Source organism: Manis pentadactyla, chromosome 2 (assembly GCF_030020395.1).
Source record: "Manis pentadactyla isolate mManPen7 chromosome 2, mManPen7.hap1, whole genome shotgun sequence".
Taxonomy (NCBI): domain Eukaryota; kingdom Metazoa; phylum Chordata; class Mammalia; order Pholidota; family Manidae; genus Manis; species Manis pentadactyla.
Genome location: NC_080020.1, coordinates 160,978,282 through 160,998,148, shown reverse-complemented (window position 1 = coordinate 160,998,148; position 19,867 = coordinate 160,978,282). Strand labels below are relative to the sequence as shown.

Sequence of the window (19,867 nt, the reverse complement as noted above, 5' to 3'; positions counted from 1 at the left end):
AAGACTTGGGAGATGAGGCTTATGCGCTAACTTGTTTCACAACTATTTTGAGACAAATGATATAACTCGAAATTATATAGCAATATGATAAAAAAGTAAGTATCCATTGAAAATTAAAGGTTGTACAGTCTTTTAGGAGAGACAGAACTGTGTGGAAATTAATTACTGCCTGAAGGAAGCAGAATGATCACGCATTTTTTTAACAAAGGAGATAACCATACACACATCACCTCAACCACTCTCACTTGACTTCCTTAAGGCCGTGGTGCTATAATTCATCTATTCTCTGATTCAGTATGGACATTACCTGATTTTATTTGCCTAGTTCTATTTTTAAAGCAAAATACAATTATAAAAATGTATGTCATCCTTTACTAGTCAGGTTTTACATTACAAAAGGTGTAAAGGTTCTTGGTCAAGTTTTCCATTTTGAAAGGTGCTACTATATATTGATACTAGTTGGTTTTCTGGGGATCTGAACTGATAGCCATTCATTTAATTACAAATGCCACTAAAACAATAATAAAGAGCCTATGACTACTTTCACATCAAAGTAAAGCAGCATAGAGTACTCAGCTGTTTTTTTTTTGAAAATCATTCTGTTTTACTATCACTTGAAATTATACTTTAAGTTAAATTCTATCTGAATTGATAAAAATGTCATTAAAATGCACCAATCAAAAGACACAGTGTAACAGAATGGATAAAAAAGCAAGACCCATCTATATGCTGCTTACAGGAAACTCACCTCAAACCCAAAGACATGAACAGACTAAAAGTCAAGGGATGGAAAAACATATTTCAGGCAAAAACAGTGAGAAGAAAGCAGGGGTTGCAGTACTAATATCAGACAAAATAGACTTCAAAACAAAGAAAGTAACAAGAGATAAAGAAGGACACTACATAATGATAAAGGGCTCAGTCCAACAAGAGGATATACCCTTTCTAAATATATATGAACCCAACACAGGAGCACCAGCATATGGGAAACAAATACTAACAGAACTAAAGGGGGAAATAGACTGCAATGCATTCATTCTAGGAGACTTCAACACACCATTCACCCCGAAAGATAGATTCACCGGGCAGAAAATAAGTAAGGACACGGAAGCACTGAACAACACAGTAGAGTAGATGGACCTAATAGACATCTACAGAACTCTACATCCAAAAGCAACATGATACACATTCTTCTCAAGTGCACATGGAACATTCTCCAGAATAGACCACATACAAGGCCACAAAAAGAGCCTCAGTAAATTCTAAAGATTGAAACCCTACCAACCAACTTTTCAGACCACAAAGGCATAAAACTAGAAATAAACGGTACAAAGATGTACAAAGAAAGCAAAAAGGTTCACAAACACATGGAGGCTTAACAACATGCTCCTAAATAATCAATGGATCAATGACCAAATCAAAATGGAGATCCAGCAATATATGGAAACAAATGACAACAACAACACTAAGCCCCAACTTCTGTGGGACACAGCAAAAGCAGTCTTAAGAGGAAAGTATATAGCAATCCAAGCATATTTAAAAAAGGAAGAACAATCCCAAATGAACGGTCTAATGTCACAATTATCGAAATTGGAAAAAGAAGAACAGATGAGGCCTAAGGTCAGCAGAAGGAGGGACAAAATAAACATCAGAGAAGAAATAAATAAAATTGAGAAGAATAAAAACAATAGCAAAAATCAATGAAACCAAGAGCTGGTTCTTCGAGAAAATAAACAAAATAGATAAGTCTCTAGCCAGACTTATTATGAGGAAAAGAGAGTCAACACAAATCAACAGTATCAGAAACGAGAAAGGAAAAATCACGACGGACCCCACAGAAATACAAAGAATTATTAGAGAATACTATGAAAACCTATATGCTAAGAAGCTGGGAAACCTAGGAGAAATGCACAACTTCCTAGAAAAATACAACCTTCCAAGACTGACCCAGAAAGAAACAGAAAATCTAAACAGACCAATTATCAGCAACGAAATTGAAGTGGTAATCAAAAAACTACCAAAGAACAAAACCCCCGGGCCAGATGGATTTACCTCGGAATTTTATCAGACATACAGGGAAGACATAATACCCATTCTCCTTAGAGTTTTCCAAAAAATAGAGGAGGAGGGGATACCCCCAAACTCATTCTATGAAGCTAACATCACCCTAATACCAAAACCAGGCAAAGACCCCACCAAAAAAGAAAATAACAGACCAATATCCCGATGAACGTAGATGCAAAAATACTCAACAAAACATTAGAAACCGAATTGAAAAATACATCAAAAGAATCATACAACATGACCAAGTGGGATTCATCCCAGGGATGCAAGGATGGTACAACATTCGAAAGTCCATCAACATCATCCACCACATCAACAAAAAGAAAGACAAAAACCACATGATCATCTCCATAGATGCTGAAAAAGCATTTGACAAAGTTCAACATCCATTCATGATAAAAACTCTCAGCAAAATGGGAATAGAGGGCAAGGACCTCAACATAATAAAGGCCATCTATGATAAACCCATAGCCAAAATTATATTGAACAGTGAGAAGCTGAAAGCACTTCCTCTGAGATCGGGAACTAGACAGGGATGCCCACTCTCTCCACTGTTATTTAACATAGTACTGGAGGTCCTAGCCACAGCAATCAGAAAAAACAAAAAAATACAAGGGATCCAGACTGGTAAGAAGAAGTTAAACTGTCACTATTTGCAGAGGACATGATGCTGTACATAAAAAACCCTAAAGACTCCACCCCAAAATTACTAGAACTGATATCGGAATACAGCAAAGTTGCAGGATACAAAATCAACACACAGAAATCTGTGGCTTTCCTATACACTAACAATGAACCAACAGAAAGAGAAATCAGGAAAATAACTCCATTCACAATTGCATAAAAAAAAAAAATACCTAGGAATAAACCTAACCAAAGAAGTGAGAGACTTATACTCTGAAAACTACAAGTCACTCTTAAGAGAAATTAAAGGGGACACTAACAGATGGAAACTCATCCCATGATCGTGTCTAGGAAGAATTAATATCATCAAAATGGCCATCCTGCACAAAGCAATATACAGACTTGATGCAATCCCTATGAAACTACCAGCAACATTCTTCAATAAACTGGAACAAATAATTCAAAAATACATATGGAAACACCAAAGACCCCGAATAGCTAAAGCAATCCTGAGAAAGAAGAATAAAGTAGGGGGGATCTCACTCCCCAACTTCAAGCTCTACTATAAAGCCATAGTAATCAAGACAATTTGGTACTGGCACAAGAACAGAGCCACAGACCAATGGAACAGACTAGAGAATCCAGACATTAACCCAGACATATATGGTCAATTAATATTTGATAAAGGAGCCATGGACATACAATGGCGAAATGACAGTCTCTTCAACAAGTGGTGCTGGCAAAACTGGACAGCTACATGTAGGAGAATGAAACTGGACCATTGTCTAACCCCATATACAAAAGTAAACTCAAAATGGATCAAAGACCTGAATGTAAGTCATGAAACCATTAAACTCTTGGAAGAAAACATAGGCAAAAACCTCTTAGACATAAACATGAGTGACCTCTTCTTGAACATATCTCCCCGGGCAAGGAAAACAACAGCATAAATGAACAAGTGAGACTATATTAAGCTGAAAGCTTCTGCACAGCAAAAGACACCATCAATAGAACAAAAAGGAACCCTACAGTATGAGAGAATATATTTGAAAATGACACATCCGATAAAGGCTTGACGTCCAGAATATATAAAGAGCTCACACGCCTCAACAAACAAAAAACAAACAACCCAATTAAAAAATGGGCCGAGGAACTGAACAGACAGTTCTCCAAAACAGAAATACAGATGTCCAACAGACACATGAAAAGATGCTCCACATCGCTAATTATCAGAGAAATGCAAATTAAAACGACAATGAGGTATCACCTCACACCAGTAAGGATGGCTGCCATCCAAAAGACAAACAACAACAAATGTTGGCGAGGCTGTGGAGAAAGGGGAACCCTCCTCCACTGCTGGTGGGAATGTAAGTTAGTTCAACCATTGTGGAAAGCAGTATGGAGGTACATCAAAATGCTCAAAACAGACTTACCATTTGACCCAGGAATTGCACTCCTAGGAATTTACCCTAAGAATGCAGCAATCAAGTTTGAGAAAGACCAATGCACCCCTATGTTTATCGCAGCACTATTTACAATAGCCAAGAATTGGAAGCAACCTAAATGTCCATCGATAGATGAATGGATAAAGAAGATGTGGTACATATAAACAATGGAATACTACTCAGCCATAAGAAAAGGGCAAATCCTACCATTTGCAGCAACATGGATGGAGCTGGAGGGTATTATGCTCAGGGAAACAAGCCAAGCGAAGAAAGAGAAATACCAAATGATTTCACTCATCTGTGGAATATAATAACAAAGGAAAAACTGAAGGAACAAAACAGCAGCAGAATCACAGAACTCAAGAATGGACTAACAGGTACCAAAGGGAAAGGGACTGGGGAGGATGGGTGGGTAGGGAGGGATGGGGGGGAGAATAAGGGGGGTATTAAGAATCGCATGCATGGGAGGGGTGGGAGAAAGGGGAGGGCTGTACAACACAGAGAAGGCAAATAGTGATTCTACAACATTTTGCTATGCTGATGGACAGTGACTGTAAAGGGGTTTATAGGGGGGACCTGGTATAGGGGAGAGCCTAGTAAACATAATATTCATCATGTAAGTGTAGATTAATGATACCAAAAAAAAAAAAAAGGCAGTTCCTGTGTGGTGACCTCCAATGAGTTCTACACAAGGGTATAAAGGGCATATAAAAGTGTAGGTAAAGGGTCTGTTTGTGTTTATACAGAGGATCAAAGCCTAATTTGGCTACCCAGAAAATGAACTAAGATACGATATGAAAAAGAACTTCCAACATCAGCACTCTCAGAAAGACTCATGCCAGAAGATCATCATCAAAAAACTCCAAGAAAGATCCACGCACTGCTATAGCTGTAGACGCACTCGTCCCACCAGTTCCTGAACTTGCCATGGGAATGAGGAAGGAGATATCTAAGCTGGCCTGTGCATACAGTAAAACAACAAATTTGACTGGATCTATACTGTTGGAACTCAACCAAGAATTAGAAGAAGTGCAAATTGTAACGCTCCAAAATCTTACAACCACAGACTATTTACTGTTAAAAGAACATATGGGATGTGAACAGTCCCTAGGAATGGGTTGTTTTAATTTGTCTGATTTCTCTCAGACTGTTAAGTTCAGTTGGACAGTATCCACCATATCATAGATAAGTTTTCACAAATGCCTAAGGTGCCTAAGTGGTTTTCTTGGTTTCACTGGAGATGGATGGTAATTACAGGTATACTTTGGTTATGTAACTATACTCCTATTATGTTAATGTGTGTGTGCAATTTAATTAGTAGTTTAAAACCTATACATGCTGAACTTACTCTACAAGAAGATATGTCAAAGAAATAATCAATCTTCCCATGTTTTCTTCCACCTGCTACTTCTATAACTTTTCTTCTTCCTTCCTAATTACAACCCTTAAATAGAATTCGTGCCTCATATCGAATTTACTGAGTATCATAATTCTTCCACGTGTTGAAGATACCTCAAGACAAATGCTGGGCATAGAAGCCACAGGGCATAAATCTGCAAAGAAGTAAAAAGCTATCCTTTTCAAACAATAAGGCTTCTCTCTCACTTACCAACTTTACATTTCCCTGTATGGCACCGGAAGACGACTGGTTAGCCAGAGATGGGTAAGATTCCTCAAGGGAGGAACAACCTAAGACAGGCAGAGTCGCAGGGGGACCATCAGGTGAGAAATTGGGGATCAACAGAGGTGAGGCTTAGAACCTCAACCCCCCTGTTCTGAGAGAAATCTTCTGCATACATGGATGTTTTATTGCCCTTGTCTAGCTTGGATTAACACATAGTCTACAGGCACACACCTGATGATCTACATTTGCTCTCTTACAACACTAAACTATGTTTTCTACCTTTATCTTGTATCTACCTACCACTTCAGCATTTTATTAAAAATAATAATAATAAAGAGAGAAATGTGGTATCCACATATAAATCAAGGTTAAAAATCAAATGAATATTCATATTTGAACTGTTTATAGTTCCTAATGCATGAGCAAAACCGAAAGTTTCTGTGATGACTGCCCTTGTACTGTTCACTATGTAACTTATTCATTATGTAAGAATTTGTTCTCCATGTAAGAACTTGTTTGTTATGCCTCAGAAGATTGGAGACTGACAAAAATTAGGTTTGGGGTGGATTAATGATTGTGCATTGAGTATTGACCCACCTATACAGAAATTTATTGTTGTTAACAACCATTTGATCAATAAATATGAGAGATGCCCTCACAAAAAAAAAATATATATATATATATATATATATATATATATATATATAAACACACTTCCAATTGTAAAATAAATAAGTAACTGGGATGTAATGTATAGCATAAGGAATATAGTCAAAATATTGTAACAACTTGGTACGGTGATAGCTGGTACCTAGAATTATCATGTATATAAATGTTGAATCACTGTGTTGTACACCTGAAACTAATGTAATACTGTGTGTCAACAACCCTTCAATTAAAAAATAAATAAATAAATAAATCAAATGAATATTCATATTTGAACTGACTGTTTATAGTTCATAATGCATGAGCAAAACCGAAAGTTTCTGTGATGACTGCCCTTGTACTGTTCACTATGTAACTTATTCACTATATAAGAATTTGTTCTTCATGTAAGAACTTGTTTGTTATGCTTCAGAAGATTGGAGACTGATGAAAATTAGGCTTGGGGTGGATTGATGATTGTGCATTGAGTATTGACTCCCCTATACAGAATTTTATTGTTGTCAACAACCATTTGATCAATAAATAGGAGAGATGCCCTAACAAAAAAAAAAAAAAAAAAGGTACACACTTCCAATTGTAAAATAAATAAGTAACTGGAATGTAATGTATAGCATAAGGAATATAGTCAAAATATTGTAACAACTTGGTATGGTGATAGCTGGTAACTAGAATTATCATGTATATAAATGTTGAATCACTCTGTTGGACACCTGAAACTAATGTAATACTGTGTGTCAACTACTCTTCAATAAAAAATAATTATCTACAAAAATAAAAATGTCATTAAAGAAAATGCAATCAAAGAAAGTTTTTTTTCATAATGGAACACAGGGTTATTGCTATCTGATTCAGGTAAGTTTCCTGTTAACATTTATAACCTGGATTATGTTTTATCTGAAAGTGTTTCATCACCAAGTGCAATGAATTGACTACGAGTTCAAAAATTAAAGGTAATTTCTTGGCATTGTGACTTTTAAGAATTATTCAGTAGATTGTAGCAGAACATTTTATAGTGTGCGCCCAAATTATAAGGATTTTGTTCACCCTTCCCATTCGCTCAGTCTGTCCAACATCACCCATATATGCCATCCACCTTGCCAACCCTGCTCAAGATGATTTACTAGAGGCGGTACCTGAAGAATCTTGACCAAAGTTGGCATCAGCTGGCTTCTGTTTATTTCTGTGTCTTATAAGCAAAAAAGAGCCCTGAATTGATAATGTTCTTCATTATTAAAACTGCCAAATTTGGCCACCAATTGCCTCAAGTATAACCATGAAATAGTTAAGTGAACTGCTAGCAAAGCAGGTAGTATAGAAGAAACGCCACACCCTCTGAATATGAAAACTTTCAAAGAACTTTTAAAAATACTATTACATATGTTAGAAGAAGTTTACACCCAGCTTTGGAAATCTATTAAGCAAAAACAAACTAACAAAAACAAGTTTGTTTGAGGAGGCTTGGAAAAATCCTTAATAGAAAAATTCAGGCTTGATGTTGTGTGAAGAATCAAGTAGGTTTTCAGAGAAAACAGCATCTTGAAAAAGAGACAGCGATATTTCAACAGAGGACTTGGGAATCAACTATTGAATTATTGATCTTGTAAGCCCCCAAATCAGTTATGTCTGTGCTGAAAGCCTGGTCTAACTAAGGAGGACAAAAGGCTTCTGTTAGTCATCATTCAGGCTAAATTATTGTCTGAGCTTTGCAAACTTGTCTATGCAGGTCACATTCACCACCATTTTTGGTTCATTCAAGGGCTTTGCAGTGCAAACTGATTGCCCCAACAGTCCCCCTTCTCCCTCAATATAAAAAAAGTTATCATTTTGAATTGTTGTCCTAAGAATAGCTGCCATCCAATGAATCGCGTAGCACACATGGTGTTCTCCTAGTGTGCAAGGGAAGAAATATATCACACCTCCATGGACATTTTGAAATTTTGGTTATTCTGGAGCTAGCTAATATAAAGATTGTTCATTGTCTTCTAAAAGTCAGGAATTATTTTGACTCTACTTATTTTTCGTGTTGAAATGTTAAAGAGCCCTACCAATCTTGTACTTTATTCCAGGACTATCCTTTTTCATAATTAGATTTTATACTATAATTTGTATTGAACTCTGAGAGATGTTGAGAAGTATCATGAGTATTTATAAAGCAAGGATATTAAAACTATGTCAAAGAGGGATTGTGAATGTGACACATACAGATTAAAGCAGTCCATTAGTCAAACATTCTGATTAACTTTTTTTTTTAATAAATACTTGTAGTGATGCTGTGGTTGCTTCGACATATTGTAACATGCAGTAAGGAGAAACCTGAAATCAGAAGCTTGATTGGTATAAGTGTAACTGTGGTTAAATTTTCATTGCACTTCATGCCACATTTTTATCAATAACTTGAGTGCAGATATTACAGATCTGCACTACAAAGTGAACCATGTCATCACACTGAGAAAGGGGAGAAAACATAGCATCTCAATGTGTAAAATTTGCATTTTATGAGCAATCAATACATTTGAATTAAATTTGGGAATTTTGGTTGATAGATAACTAATATTGCTCAGTAATGTAACAGGACCACCAAAGAGAAACAAATCATAGAAATGTCCAAAACAAGGAATGCTATTGTTTGAATCTAAGCTTTACTGGTCAAACCACACCTGGGATTTAGTTCTGATGTCACATCTCCAAGGTAACATGTATAAGTATAGAAGCCAGAATATTAAAAGGACATTATCTATGCCCTTGCTTAATGAAGAATTAAAAGCAGGATCTTTCATTCGATGAAGCTATTAAGCATTACAGATAATCAAATAGTGAAGAGAAGCAAAAAGAAACAGATTCACTGTGCTCTATAGGGCCATGATAGCCACACGGTGTTAGTAATTGGTTATTTAACTAAAGAAGCTAAGGTTTTGTGGCAATCTTGTCTAGGTCCTTGTCAAGGTCCCCATATCTGCATCTCTATAGCTTCTGAAGCCACCTGGCCAAGCATGAAGTTCCTGTTTGCCAAATCCCATATTACAGAACCTTTCACTGCCTTTAATTCAGAAGAGTGTAACAACTCTGAGTGCATTCAGGTCATCTATCACTGGAACTAAGTTTTAATTTCACTCAGACCAAGTGCACTCCTGCAGTGACATGGCCTCAGCATTGTTCCTATAACAAAATCCTGTAACTGATTCCTGTTTTGTTCCCTGGAATTCTGAGTTTTTCCTGCTTTGATACATCTCTAGGATCCTGTTTCCTCCAAGGTTGAGCACTGTCTTTCTCTTGCCCATATGTCCAGGCACCTGATTTCAGCTTATGCATCCCAGTCATTTGTTACCAACCCTGCTTTGCTGATCCCTAATGACCTCTGTACTCAAACACCCAATGTGCCCAGCTAGGTCAACCTTTGCTTCCACTTGTGGCACCTCTTGAACAGATGCTCTATCCCCTGGATATGTTACTCTCATAGCTCTCGCTACTCGGCTTCCCATCCTCCACTGTGGAGCTTGCACTACTCCAGGAGTACAATCTAGTTTCAAAAACGTGCCTATGCTACTCAGATGAGATCTGAGTCTTCATTCTGATTCTAACAGGCAAGATCAGTGGTGCTCAAATTCTCAAATATTAGCATATATATGACAGTTAGCTGAAAGGCTTTTTAAAACAGAATGGTGGACTCCACCCCCAGCACGTCTGATGCAGTAGGCAGAGGGTGGGGTCTGAGGATGTTCACTTCCAATAAATCCTCAGGAGATGCTAATACTGGTGTGGGAACCACATTTTGGGAACGATTGCTCTAGAGCCGAGAGATATACTTGCCTGTAGATAAATGACTCTGAATGGGGACTCAAACTTTGTATTTGGTGTTTACTTAGGATTTAATGCTCAGTGAATCTTTAAAATAATTGTTTAAAAACAAGAGGAGGCATTACATGAGAGGTCCATACCTTTATGTAAAGATCATTTTAAAAAAGTACTCTGTGACACTGACAGAAAATGCTTTCTGTGGAAGCAAAGAGGCAAAAAATAAACAGCAGCAACTGAAAGGGTATCTTGCTGCGACCCTCCTAGCTACCTAAAATATATGTAATATATATTGAACTGTCCTGTTAATATGAGGATAAAAATGTGTCAACTTGATTCTCACAGAAACTGAAAAATCCACACGAGTCTCTCTTCCTATATCTGTTCACCTTGCCTGTTCCCTGTCCTCCAGGAATGGCCTCTTTCTCTAACTATTCTCCTCCTCAGCTTGCCTGCATTGTGCCTAAACATGGCAGGCAGAGAATCCTAGGGTTCCAAGACTCTACCTGTTTGCAAGAGAAGAGGAGGCTACTCTAACTGTCACACTGGGTATACTATGTGAGAAGGAAAAGGGAAAATATCAGCAATGTCTCTCGTGTATAAAAGAGTGGGATGGCAGGATACCTGTGCAGCCTAACAAGCCAGAGATAACAAATTATGGTCAAAAGAACTGCAACCAAAGGCTGAAAGAGGAAAGATTTGCAATCAGTGATGTCTTCTAGCTCTCTGGTGTTTGCATCTAATGGGCAAAGCTCATTTGGGGAAGGATCAGGCACTTAAAAACAGCACCCCTGCTGCTGGAAGCTGACAGAAAGTAACATCCATGAGCATGAGAATGCCGGATCAAGGCTTGTCCCAGAAACAATGCCTATAACAAGAAAAAAAGCAGAATAGAGGTGCAAGTGCAACCTGGCTTACCCCAGCGCAGCCCAAGGAAGATCAGATTCAAGGAGAAGAAACTAAAAGGAAAGATCCTTGGACAACATCTTTCCTCACAAGGTGCACTCAACAAATTCATCCAATTCTTGAACCAAGTTACAGAAAGAGCTCCTTAATCCCTTCCTGCGCTCCGAAAAAAGGGCAAGTGCATTAAACACATCAACTGATATGATTTCAGAACAAGTGTAACTGCTCAACCTAAATGTTGCTCCTTCCTAAGGATATGAATGAACAGTACATATAATTTAAAATGTGTCATATATGTTATAAAATATATTATAAATAATTAGTTTTTTATAGTAATGAACATGTATAAGAAATGTTGAGGTGATTTCTCTAACATAAGATCCTGGGGGGAAGTGAGGCTATCACACCTGTCTTCTAGGATTTCACCTTCACAGACTGAGCCATTTAGATGTTGTTTCAGCTCTGCTACTACTCCATCAAATCCTGCCTTCTAGTTGGGAAGCTGACCTCCATATTGGCTACCTCACACTGCCTGCTTGTGACATCGTTCTCCCACCAACCTACCACACCTGCTGGAATCTTGGGGTTTCCATGGAGCTGCTTATAAACAAACCTGGATCATCTCAAGTGACCAGTGACCAGTGATCTTCATCCTGGACACACGTGCTCTTGGCTTCAGTCACTGAGATATCATCTACTATATTATCCTCATCTCTTATATCTATAGTTGTTGTTTCCTCTTCTTCTCTGCCATGTCTGGTAAGGAAAGGAACTTTTTAAAGATTTTCATTACATTTTTTTTGCCCCTAAATGTAGTACAGACTTAAAATATCATGAAATAATGGGGGCAAGTGTCAAACTAGATATCTGGAGGCCTAATTTCAGTTTTGACTTTGACATTTACTAGCTGTGTGACTTTGGAAAAGTCATTGACTCTCCAAGAAAAACTGTTTTTTGCTCATCTGTTACATTAGGAAGGCAGATTACTTCTCTCTGGACCCTTTTTTTCCAATATTGAGTTTTAAAGGGCACCAATGTAGAAAATGAAATCAGAGGTATCTTGAAAGTGCTTCAACAGAAACAGAGAAAACAAGGTGATGTAGGAAACTGGCAGTATATGTTGAGATGTATCATCTGTAGTGGCCTCCCTCCACTAAAGTTTCAAATCAACTATTTTTAATTTAATGATGTTCAAAAAGTACTATCCACACATTTTGGAGTGTTCTATCTAAACTAGGTGAAAAGAGAAAGTAAGGAGAGAGGATAGAGAGTACTAGGCTATTCAAAAGGAAGGAAGTTGAAGATTGTTTTCATCAGCACAGGCCAACAGGAACCAAGAGGGTAGAGAAAATATAAGAATGAAGGCAAGCATGGAGCAGCTCTCATAAAAAAGGAGCAGTTTGAGTGGAATGTTGAAGGAATCAAAGATTTTAAATTAAAGCAGAAGCATAGAATGAAATCTGCTCAGAGCAGGGCAGAACACATTTGATTTAAGCAAATGCTTCCATGAGTAGACTAAGGACAGTAAGGCCAGACAGGGAATCACACATCAGAAACAAGGAGCTTGTTCGTTTTTTCCTGTTGCCTCTGTGAACCACAGATGACACCTTACAGTTTTGAATGTAAACATTTTAGAAGTATGTTTTAGAAATCATACTTCCTATAAACAAGAAACTAAAATGGTTATCTAGGAGAGTGAAGGAAACAGAATTTTCACTATTTTATGTCATTCTGATTTTTAAACTATGTAGATGTTCTGCCTATTAAGAATAAAATTAAGTCTTTTTTAAAAAATGTTATCTCCTCACTTGAATCAGGACTAACTGCTTTTGTGATAAGTAAGTTCCAAGTCAAGACTGCTTTCTATCTTTAGTTATTTTCTTCCTAATACAGAGAGCACACTAATAAACACCCATTATCTGCTTTTAGATATTAGCTATTCTAAGAAGGAAAAATCAAGCCCCACAACTTTAATTCCACATTTATCTAATAAAATTTTGTGGAGTCCTTTGGGTTTTCCTAAATTAAAAAAATTAAATTTAATTCTAGCCATGATGGTTTTTCTGGGCTTTGGGGACATTGTCCTGTATGTTGAAGACTATGATGTAGATTTTAAGATAAATATTAAAACCTTCATGATACTTGTTAAGTGCTCTTTTCTCTTCTCTTATGTGATTATATTAATTGAAATATATATATTTCTACTAGGCTTGATATCTGTTACTTGCTGGCTAATATTCAGACAGCTATGAAAGAGCACAATAATGGAATTCCTTTATACTTAGTATCTTGCTCTCTGCTTTGCCTCAGTTTTTACTGAAATATTTTTCTACAAAAATTGTAGCTACCTGTATTTACACATTTATTGCATTTTGCTGCTGTTTATGCAACTTTTTACTGATATTATCTTCTCTGTCTGAATGTACTGTCTAGGAATTCATTCAAAATCACCTTCTACTGTGGGCTGTTTTTTGGTCAGTAGTACTCACTAACATACAGTAGTCAATATTCACTTTCATAGTTTTCCACATACGATACAGAACTCCATTTAATAGTAAACTTATGCTTAATGCTTGCTCCATACATACCCCAGTTTCCATTAGTATCTCCATATTTCTTTTTTAGTTTTGTGATATGTTTTTCATAATTTTTCTCATTATCTTTCCAGAACTTATATTTCACTCTATATAAATCATATGTAATATCACTTTTATCCATGTATGAATTTTTACTGTCATTATTGTTACTATTATAACCACTTTATAGAAGAATAACCTAAAGCTCACAGAGTTTAAATAACTTTTTTCTCTCAAAAAGCACTTTTTGAGAAACTCACTCTCAGGTAGTCATTTTGAGGGAGGATCAGAAACATGGCTTGAAGAGGGTAAGAATGACCGCTTAAATTTACCAACTGGACTAAGCTATATGTGAACTCTGGGTAAGAGCATGTGAACTGCACAAGCAAAATGGACATGAGGATTACAATGGAAGCAGATGTGCTATTTTCCAATGGACCAAAAAAAAGGGGGGGGCCCATATGAAAAGTTTTATTTGTTCTGGTATTGGGCAGTGTAATGCTCAGAATAGAGTCCTGGCAAGGAAGGCAGGATACTTAGGGTCCTTTAACCTGGTAATGACACTAACATAATGGGAGAACTCGAACAAGCCCATCTGACCTCTCTAAGCCTCAGTCTCCTCACTTGTAAAAAAAGAGTATTAGAAGTTCTTGAGGGACCTCCCAGTTCTAAAATGCTTCAGTTCTAGGAAATAGCACAGGAGAAGATACTAATGCAGGCTCATAGGGAAGAAGGGCAGGGAGAAGGTTGCTTCTAGCCTAGAGAACCTTTAGGAACCCCTCTCCTGGGTCTTCTGCACATCTGACCAAGCTGGGAGCATGGGCAGTGAGTACTGAAGGATACCAAACTGCTCCAGCACTGAGAACCAGCAGAAAGGCAGTGATTCTTGCCAGGTCTAGTGAGTTGATGTTACAGTCTTCCTGATAGCAGCAACTTTAAGGTAATGCTGCTACTCTGACACAGAATTTTCAACCTCACTGATTTTTTTCCCTACAGAAAATTTCCAAAATCCATCTTTACTTGGAACTTCACATTCTCTGCAGCTCCCTGCTCCTGTGGTGAGCCATGCAGCTTCTTCCTTAACAGGAAGAGGCTGCGATTTCTCCAGAGTCTCTGCTCCCACTGCCAGTTCGACATCGCTGCCGCCATCAGCCTCTGGCACCTCTTTCCAGCCACTCATGGGTACTGCCTACCTTTACCAACATCCCAGCACAACTATGTGGTCTGCAGTTACCAGCCAGCGCCAGATCTCCACTTCAGTCGGAGACTTCACTATGACTGTCACTAACCAGAACAGAGCCATGAGTATGGCAACTCACTATGCTCAGACTTCGTATGCCAACTACATGGTCCCTGTGTATCCATCACTTCCTGGCAGGCTTGTTCAGGGAATACCAACCCAGATGCTAAATCAGGGACATAGTCTGTCACATCCTTACCAGCAAGGGAGCCAGATATATTATTACAATCAAGGCACAACGGGGACTCTGCGATCTGGAGAACTTGTCCCCTGCTGGCAATCCTATGGCTCTGTGACAAATACAGGAAGTAGGGCCTCTGCCCCTCGACCAGAAATGACGGTACTGCAGGAGATTCAGCCCGCAGGTACCCAACCACCAGTCTCCACATCTGGAATCCACTACTACGTGTCTACTCAAACCATCACAGAAACACGTTTTCAAGGTGAGTGCAAACAGCACGTATGGAGAGGAATAAGGTCAGCATTCAAAAGAAAGGTCAAATAGGTAGAGTTCAAGTCCTGAGACTTCAATAACCACCACTCTCTCTCAGTGCTCTTTATTTTCAGACCTAATGGAGGTGGGAAGGCAGGACACTGTGACGGTCATCTATGCCACAAGCACAGAGAGCATGCCAAGGGATAACATGCTTTTCACGGCCCTAGCTCATCACTCCCCCTGCACACTCCCACACTGCAAGGAACTCCCTTTTCCTGATCTAGTCCTGATTTTTGGAAGGCATTTCACTTATTGTGCTAGTACCAGTTTAACTTTCCCTCACTTTCTTAATTGACACCAGGATTTAAGACCTTTTTTTCAGGGATCTTGTCCAAAACAAGCAGGATATGAATCTGTCCTTGCTTACATATTTCATGAGGAAGAACTCCATTCTCTCTCTTAGTCTATGGGTGAGGTTTTCTTAACTTCTCAGGAAAGAAGATAGGATTATTGAAGACTACATATAAGACTGCTAGGCCTTGTAAAACATTTCATATTTTAAAAATCACTTTTACCTTTTATTTGTCTTCTAAAAGTCCTATGAAGTACAAAGGAAACCAAGCAAAGTGACATCAAATGATCAGCAGTAAGAACTAGAACAGCTGCCTCCTCTATCTCCTAGCACAGGGTGCTGCCCATGACTCTTAAGAACTAGTAGAAAAGTCTTGTCCATGTTGAGCAGTGCATGGTTTCTGTGTTGCATCTAGAAGCATCTCACTTACCAAAGACTGACTTCTTCCTTGTTCCTTTGTAGTGATGGAGGCTTCCCGGGGTTTGCAGCCTCACCAGATATTTTGTCTGTCACAAGATCCACATAGCCAGACACTTGAGAATAACCCACCACCTGAGGTTGGAGGCATTTCAGTGAGAGCTTCAGTGCACGGTTCTGGTAATCCCTCGACACTTCCTCCAGCTAAAAATCAGGAACAAACACAGAATAACAATTTGGAGGATAGTAAAAACAAGCTTCTGAAGCCTCTGGATGCCTCCCAGATCACAGCAGAAAACCAAGATGATGTACTACCTCCTATACACATCCCTGATACTCACCATCTCCAGGCCTGCACTGATCCCCTCAACCGAGAGAAGCAGCCTTGTTCTGAAAACATTGATCTGGGGAAGAACAGCCTGAGCCTTGAGGACCAAGGCACACTTGTAAATGAGAACGAATCGAACAGCAGTTTTGCAAACGTTGCTGACCAGGCAGGAGACAGTCAACTTCCTCAGTTCTTCAGTTCCTTGAAAAACTTTATTCAGTCCAAAGGTCCCAAGGTGAGCAAAACCCAAGATAGCAGAGCCACCGAATTAAACCAGGTGCAGAAAAGGTCATGTGCAAAAAAGAGGTCTCCTGGTCAAGCAATGAAGAACAATCATGAAGCCTCTGAGCCTCTCAGTGGTGCTCCCGAGGCACCGGAGGGAGACATGAATATCTGCAATGTTGCAGATGGTGATGAGGCTCCTGCGAACAAGTCCAAGCGTTCTAGACGCAAATCTCCAATAACTGCACCAAGGAGGACCAGAAAAACTAGGAGCTGTGCACAGAAGACCATAAGAACCAGAAAAAGGAACTCCAAGAAAGCTGAAGAGGGTGAGCAGTCTGGAAACAAAGTCAAAGCACAAAAAGAGCCAACAATTCCCCGGATGAAGCGGAAGAAAGATGAACCTGAGCTCAGCCAAGAGAACTTTGAAACAACTCTAAGCAGGCTAGGCATGCACATGCTGGAGTCTGTGCAGGTTTTTCATGCACTGGGGAAGAGGATTGATAAGAAACCTCGATTCTCTTCTTCCCAGGACTTGGGAAATTCAAGGAACCCCAAAGACCCCCAGCCACCCCTGGCCACCAAACCACGGCTGAATATTCTACATGAGGGGAAAAGACTTCAGAGAACTCATGTCAAAGACCAGAAACCAGATGGCAGTGTCAACAAGGAGTGTCCATCTCCATCTCAGAGTGAACTGCCACCTCCTGGGAAGCTCAAATTTGTGCCTTTGCATTTTTTGATGGAAGAAAGGTCTCCAGTTTGCCGAGTTCCTCGTAGGCGTCAGTCTCCAGCCTCAGACCAGCCAGCTTTGGCGTCCTCTACCCAGCCTGGCTCTACAAATGCAGCTCTGTCTACTGCAGTCAATTCATCCCAGCAAGCCCCTGCATCTTTAACAGATCCTGCCTGCTCATCTCTGGGTCCAGTCTCGACCAACTCAACCCAACGAGACCTGACGAAGTCTACCCAGCCTAGTGTCACCAAGTCTGCTGCTTCTAGACCTGTACCCTACAGAACATTACCTTGCACTTCTCTCCAGCAGGAGCCCATTCCCACTGCTGTGCCCCAGAACCAGCCTCCACCCAAGCCTAAAAGCCCATATATAAACCAAGAGGTCTACTTCTTCATACCACGTCCATGGAGGATATCTGACATCCTTGGGCCAGAAGTGTCAGAGCCTGTCACAGAAGAGCAGAGGCCAGAGCGGGAAGCTATGAAGAGGCAGGCTCAACAAGAGCGTGAGAATGCTGCCAAATACACCTCCTTGGGGAAAATACAGTTTTTCATTGAAAGGGAAAAGGAGATGGAAATTGCTGACTCCTATGGCTATATAATAATGTAAGAGATGATAGGATTGTTGGTGCCACTTTGGTTACCAGATGCAGATAGATAGATATAAGTTTCCACATGTAGACAGATAGATAGATATGGATACATAAAAGTTTCCCCACGTAGATAGATAGATACGTTTCCACATGTAGATATAGATAGATAAAAGTTTCCACACGTAGATAGATATGTTTCCACATGTAGATAGATATAGATAGATATAAGTTTACACACATAGATAGATTTAAGTTTATGAAAAATAGACAGATAGATATGTTTCCACAAGTAGATAGATATAGATAGATATGTTTCCACACATAGACATAAGTTTTCACATGTAGATATACCTGTCCACACTTGTTTGGGTTGTAATTCTACAGGCAACTATGTGATTCTCGAGTATCTAGTCCCTCCCTAGACTGGTAGGATTCAGAGAAGGCTGGTCAAGTCTCTCTGCCCACAAAGTCTCACAAGTCTTTTTGCCAGCACCCAGCACAGTGCTTACACAAAGAAGATGCCTAATACATATTTTCTGAATGAACATAAATTGGCACAGTGCAGCAACATCCACAAAAACACAAGGGTTGCTCTGATTCAGAAATTCCATTCTGAGTGAAATGGTCTCTGAGAAGACAGTATATATGTATTCAAAGATGTTCATACAGGAATATTCATTACTTCAATATTTTATAATATCGACAACTTATGACTTTCTTATGGTCATCAGTAAGTGAAGAAGCAATGCAACCTTAAAAAAGAATGAGGTCTCCAAAGACTTTTATACGAAGACATCTGCCATACACTAAATTATAAAACAGGATGTCTAAATATTATACCATTAACCTGAAATTAGTATGTCAACTATACTTCAATTGAAAATTTATAAATAAAAATAAAAAATAAAATCCCTTCTCAAAATAAATAAGTAAATAAATATCATACCATTAAAGTACATGTATATGCTTATGTCTGCATTTTTAAAGTGTGAAAAAGCAGGTTAAACGATTTCCGGTGGTATCTCTGCGTGAGGGTAAGACTGCTTTCTCCCTCATAAGCTTCTACGCTGATTTTCTGCAACCAGCTTACATTACTATTGTAAACCAAACAACTGGAACAGGGTCTGCCTCTCGAGGTTGGCAACTCGCCTGCAGATGAGGTAGCCAGTCCTGTTTACACCATGGGTACAGTGGACGCCGATAAGTTTGTCTGTAAAACAGGGAATAGGGTTAAAGTCACGGCACACTACCAACAAGTGATGCGCCTTTCTGGAGAGTGACATTTCTTAGTCACACAACACTACCACTACCCTGAAAAGGCGTAACTCTGAAGAGGAATGTGATTTTGTGTTCAGGAACATACTATAAAGAATTATCTAATACCAAGTCAAAATTCACTCTCTGGGAAACTGTGAAGAGCCCCCAGTTAGACGCAAGGGTATAGACGGGAGAAGGCCTGGTCAGGTCCAAACAGCTAAACCATATTGAGATAAACCCATCTGTCTTCCTAGAGAGCGCCCATCAGTGATTGATTTAAGTACAGGAAAAGGGAGTGGGAAAAAAAACAAAACAGGGTAGAAGAAGAATGAAATCTGGTTTTGAGTGACACAAATGGGAGGTTCACTTCTGATGCGGAGTTATTAAAAAAACCGGTCCTATAGCACTCCTTCAAGGCCCCAAGTTGCTTCAGCTCCTCCTCTCACTGCCTGCTCCCCGCAGGCCACGGGCCCCTGCACCCTGGCAAGTACCCAGATGAACAGCTCTGCCCCTATTTTACGATGAAAAAGCAAGACTTGGAAATATGTAAGTCTAAGCTACCCAGCAGGCAAACAGAACTAAGTCTAGAATCA

The 19,867-nt window shown here is 39.1% G+C and overlaps 1 protein-coding gene and 1 pseudogene across 1 annotated transcript; one reads left to right on the top strand and one right to left on the bottom strand.

The window, feature by feature from the left end:
- The window catches only part of LOC130682565 (interleukin-1 alpha-like), a 42,203-nt pseudogene extending 26,014 nt beyond the window's left edge, over positions 1–16,189 (bottom strand).
- LOC130682678 (uncharacterized protein C2orf78-like) lies at positions 14,915–19,022 on the top strand. The gene is made up of 4 exons (XM_057497537.1): positions 14,915–15,380; positions 16,188–17,167; positions 17,261–17,695; positions 19,005–19,022. The coding sequence occupies exons 1-4, from the start codon at positions 14,915–14,917 to the stop codon at positions 19,020–19,022; spliced, it is 1,899 nt and encodes a 632-aa protein (XP_057353520.1).
- Positions 19,023–19,867: the final 845 nt, after the last annotated feature.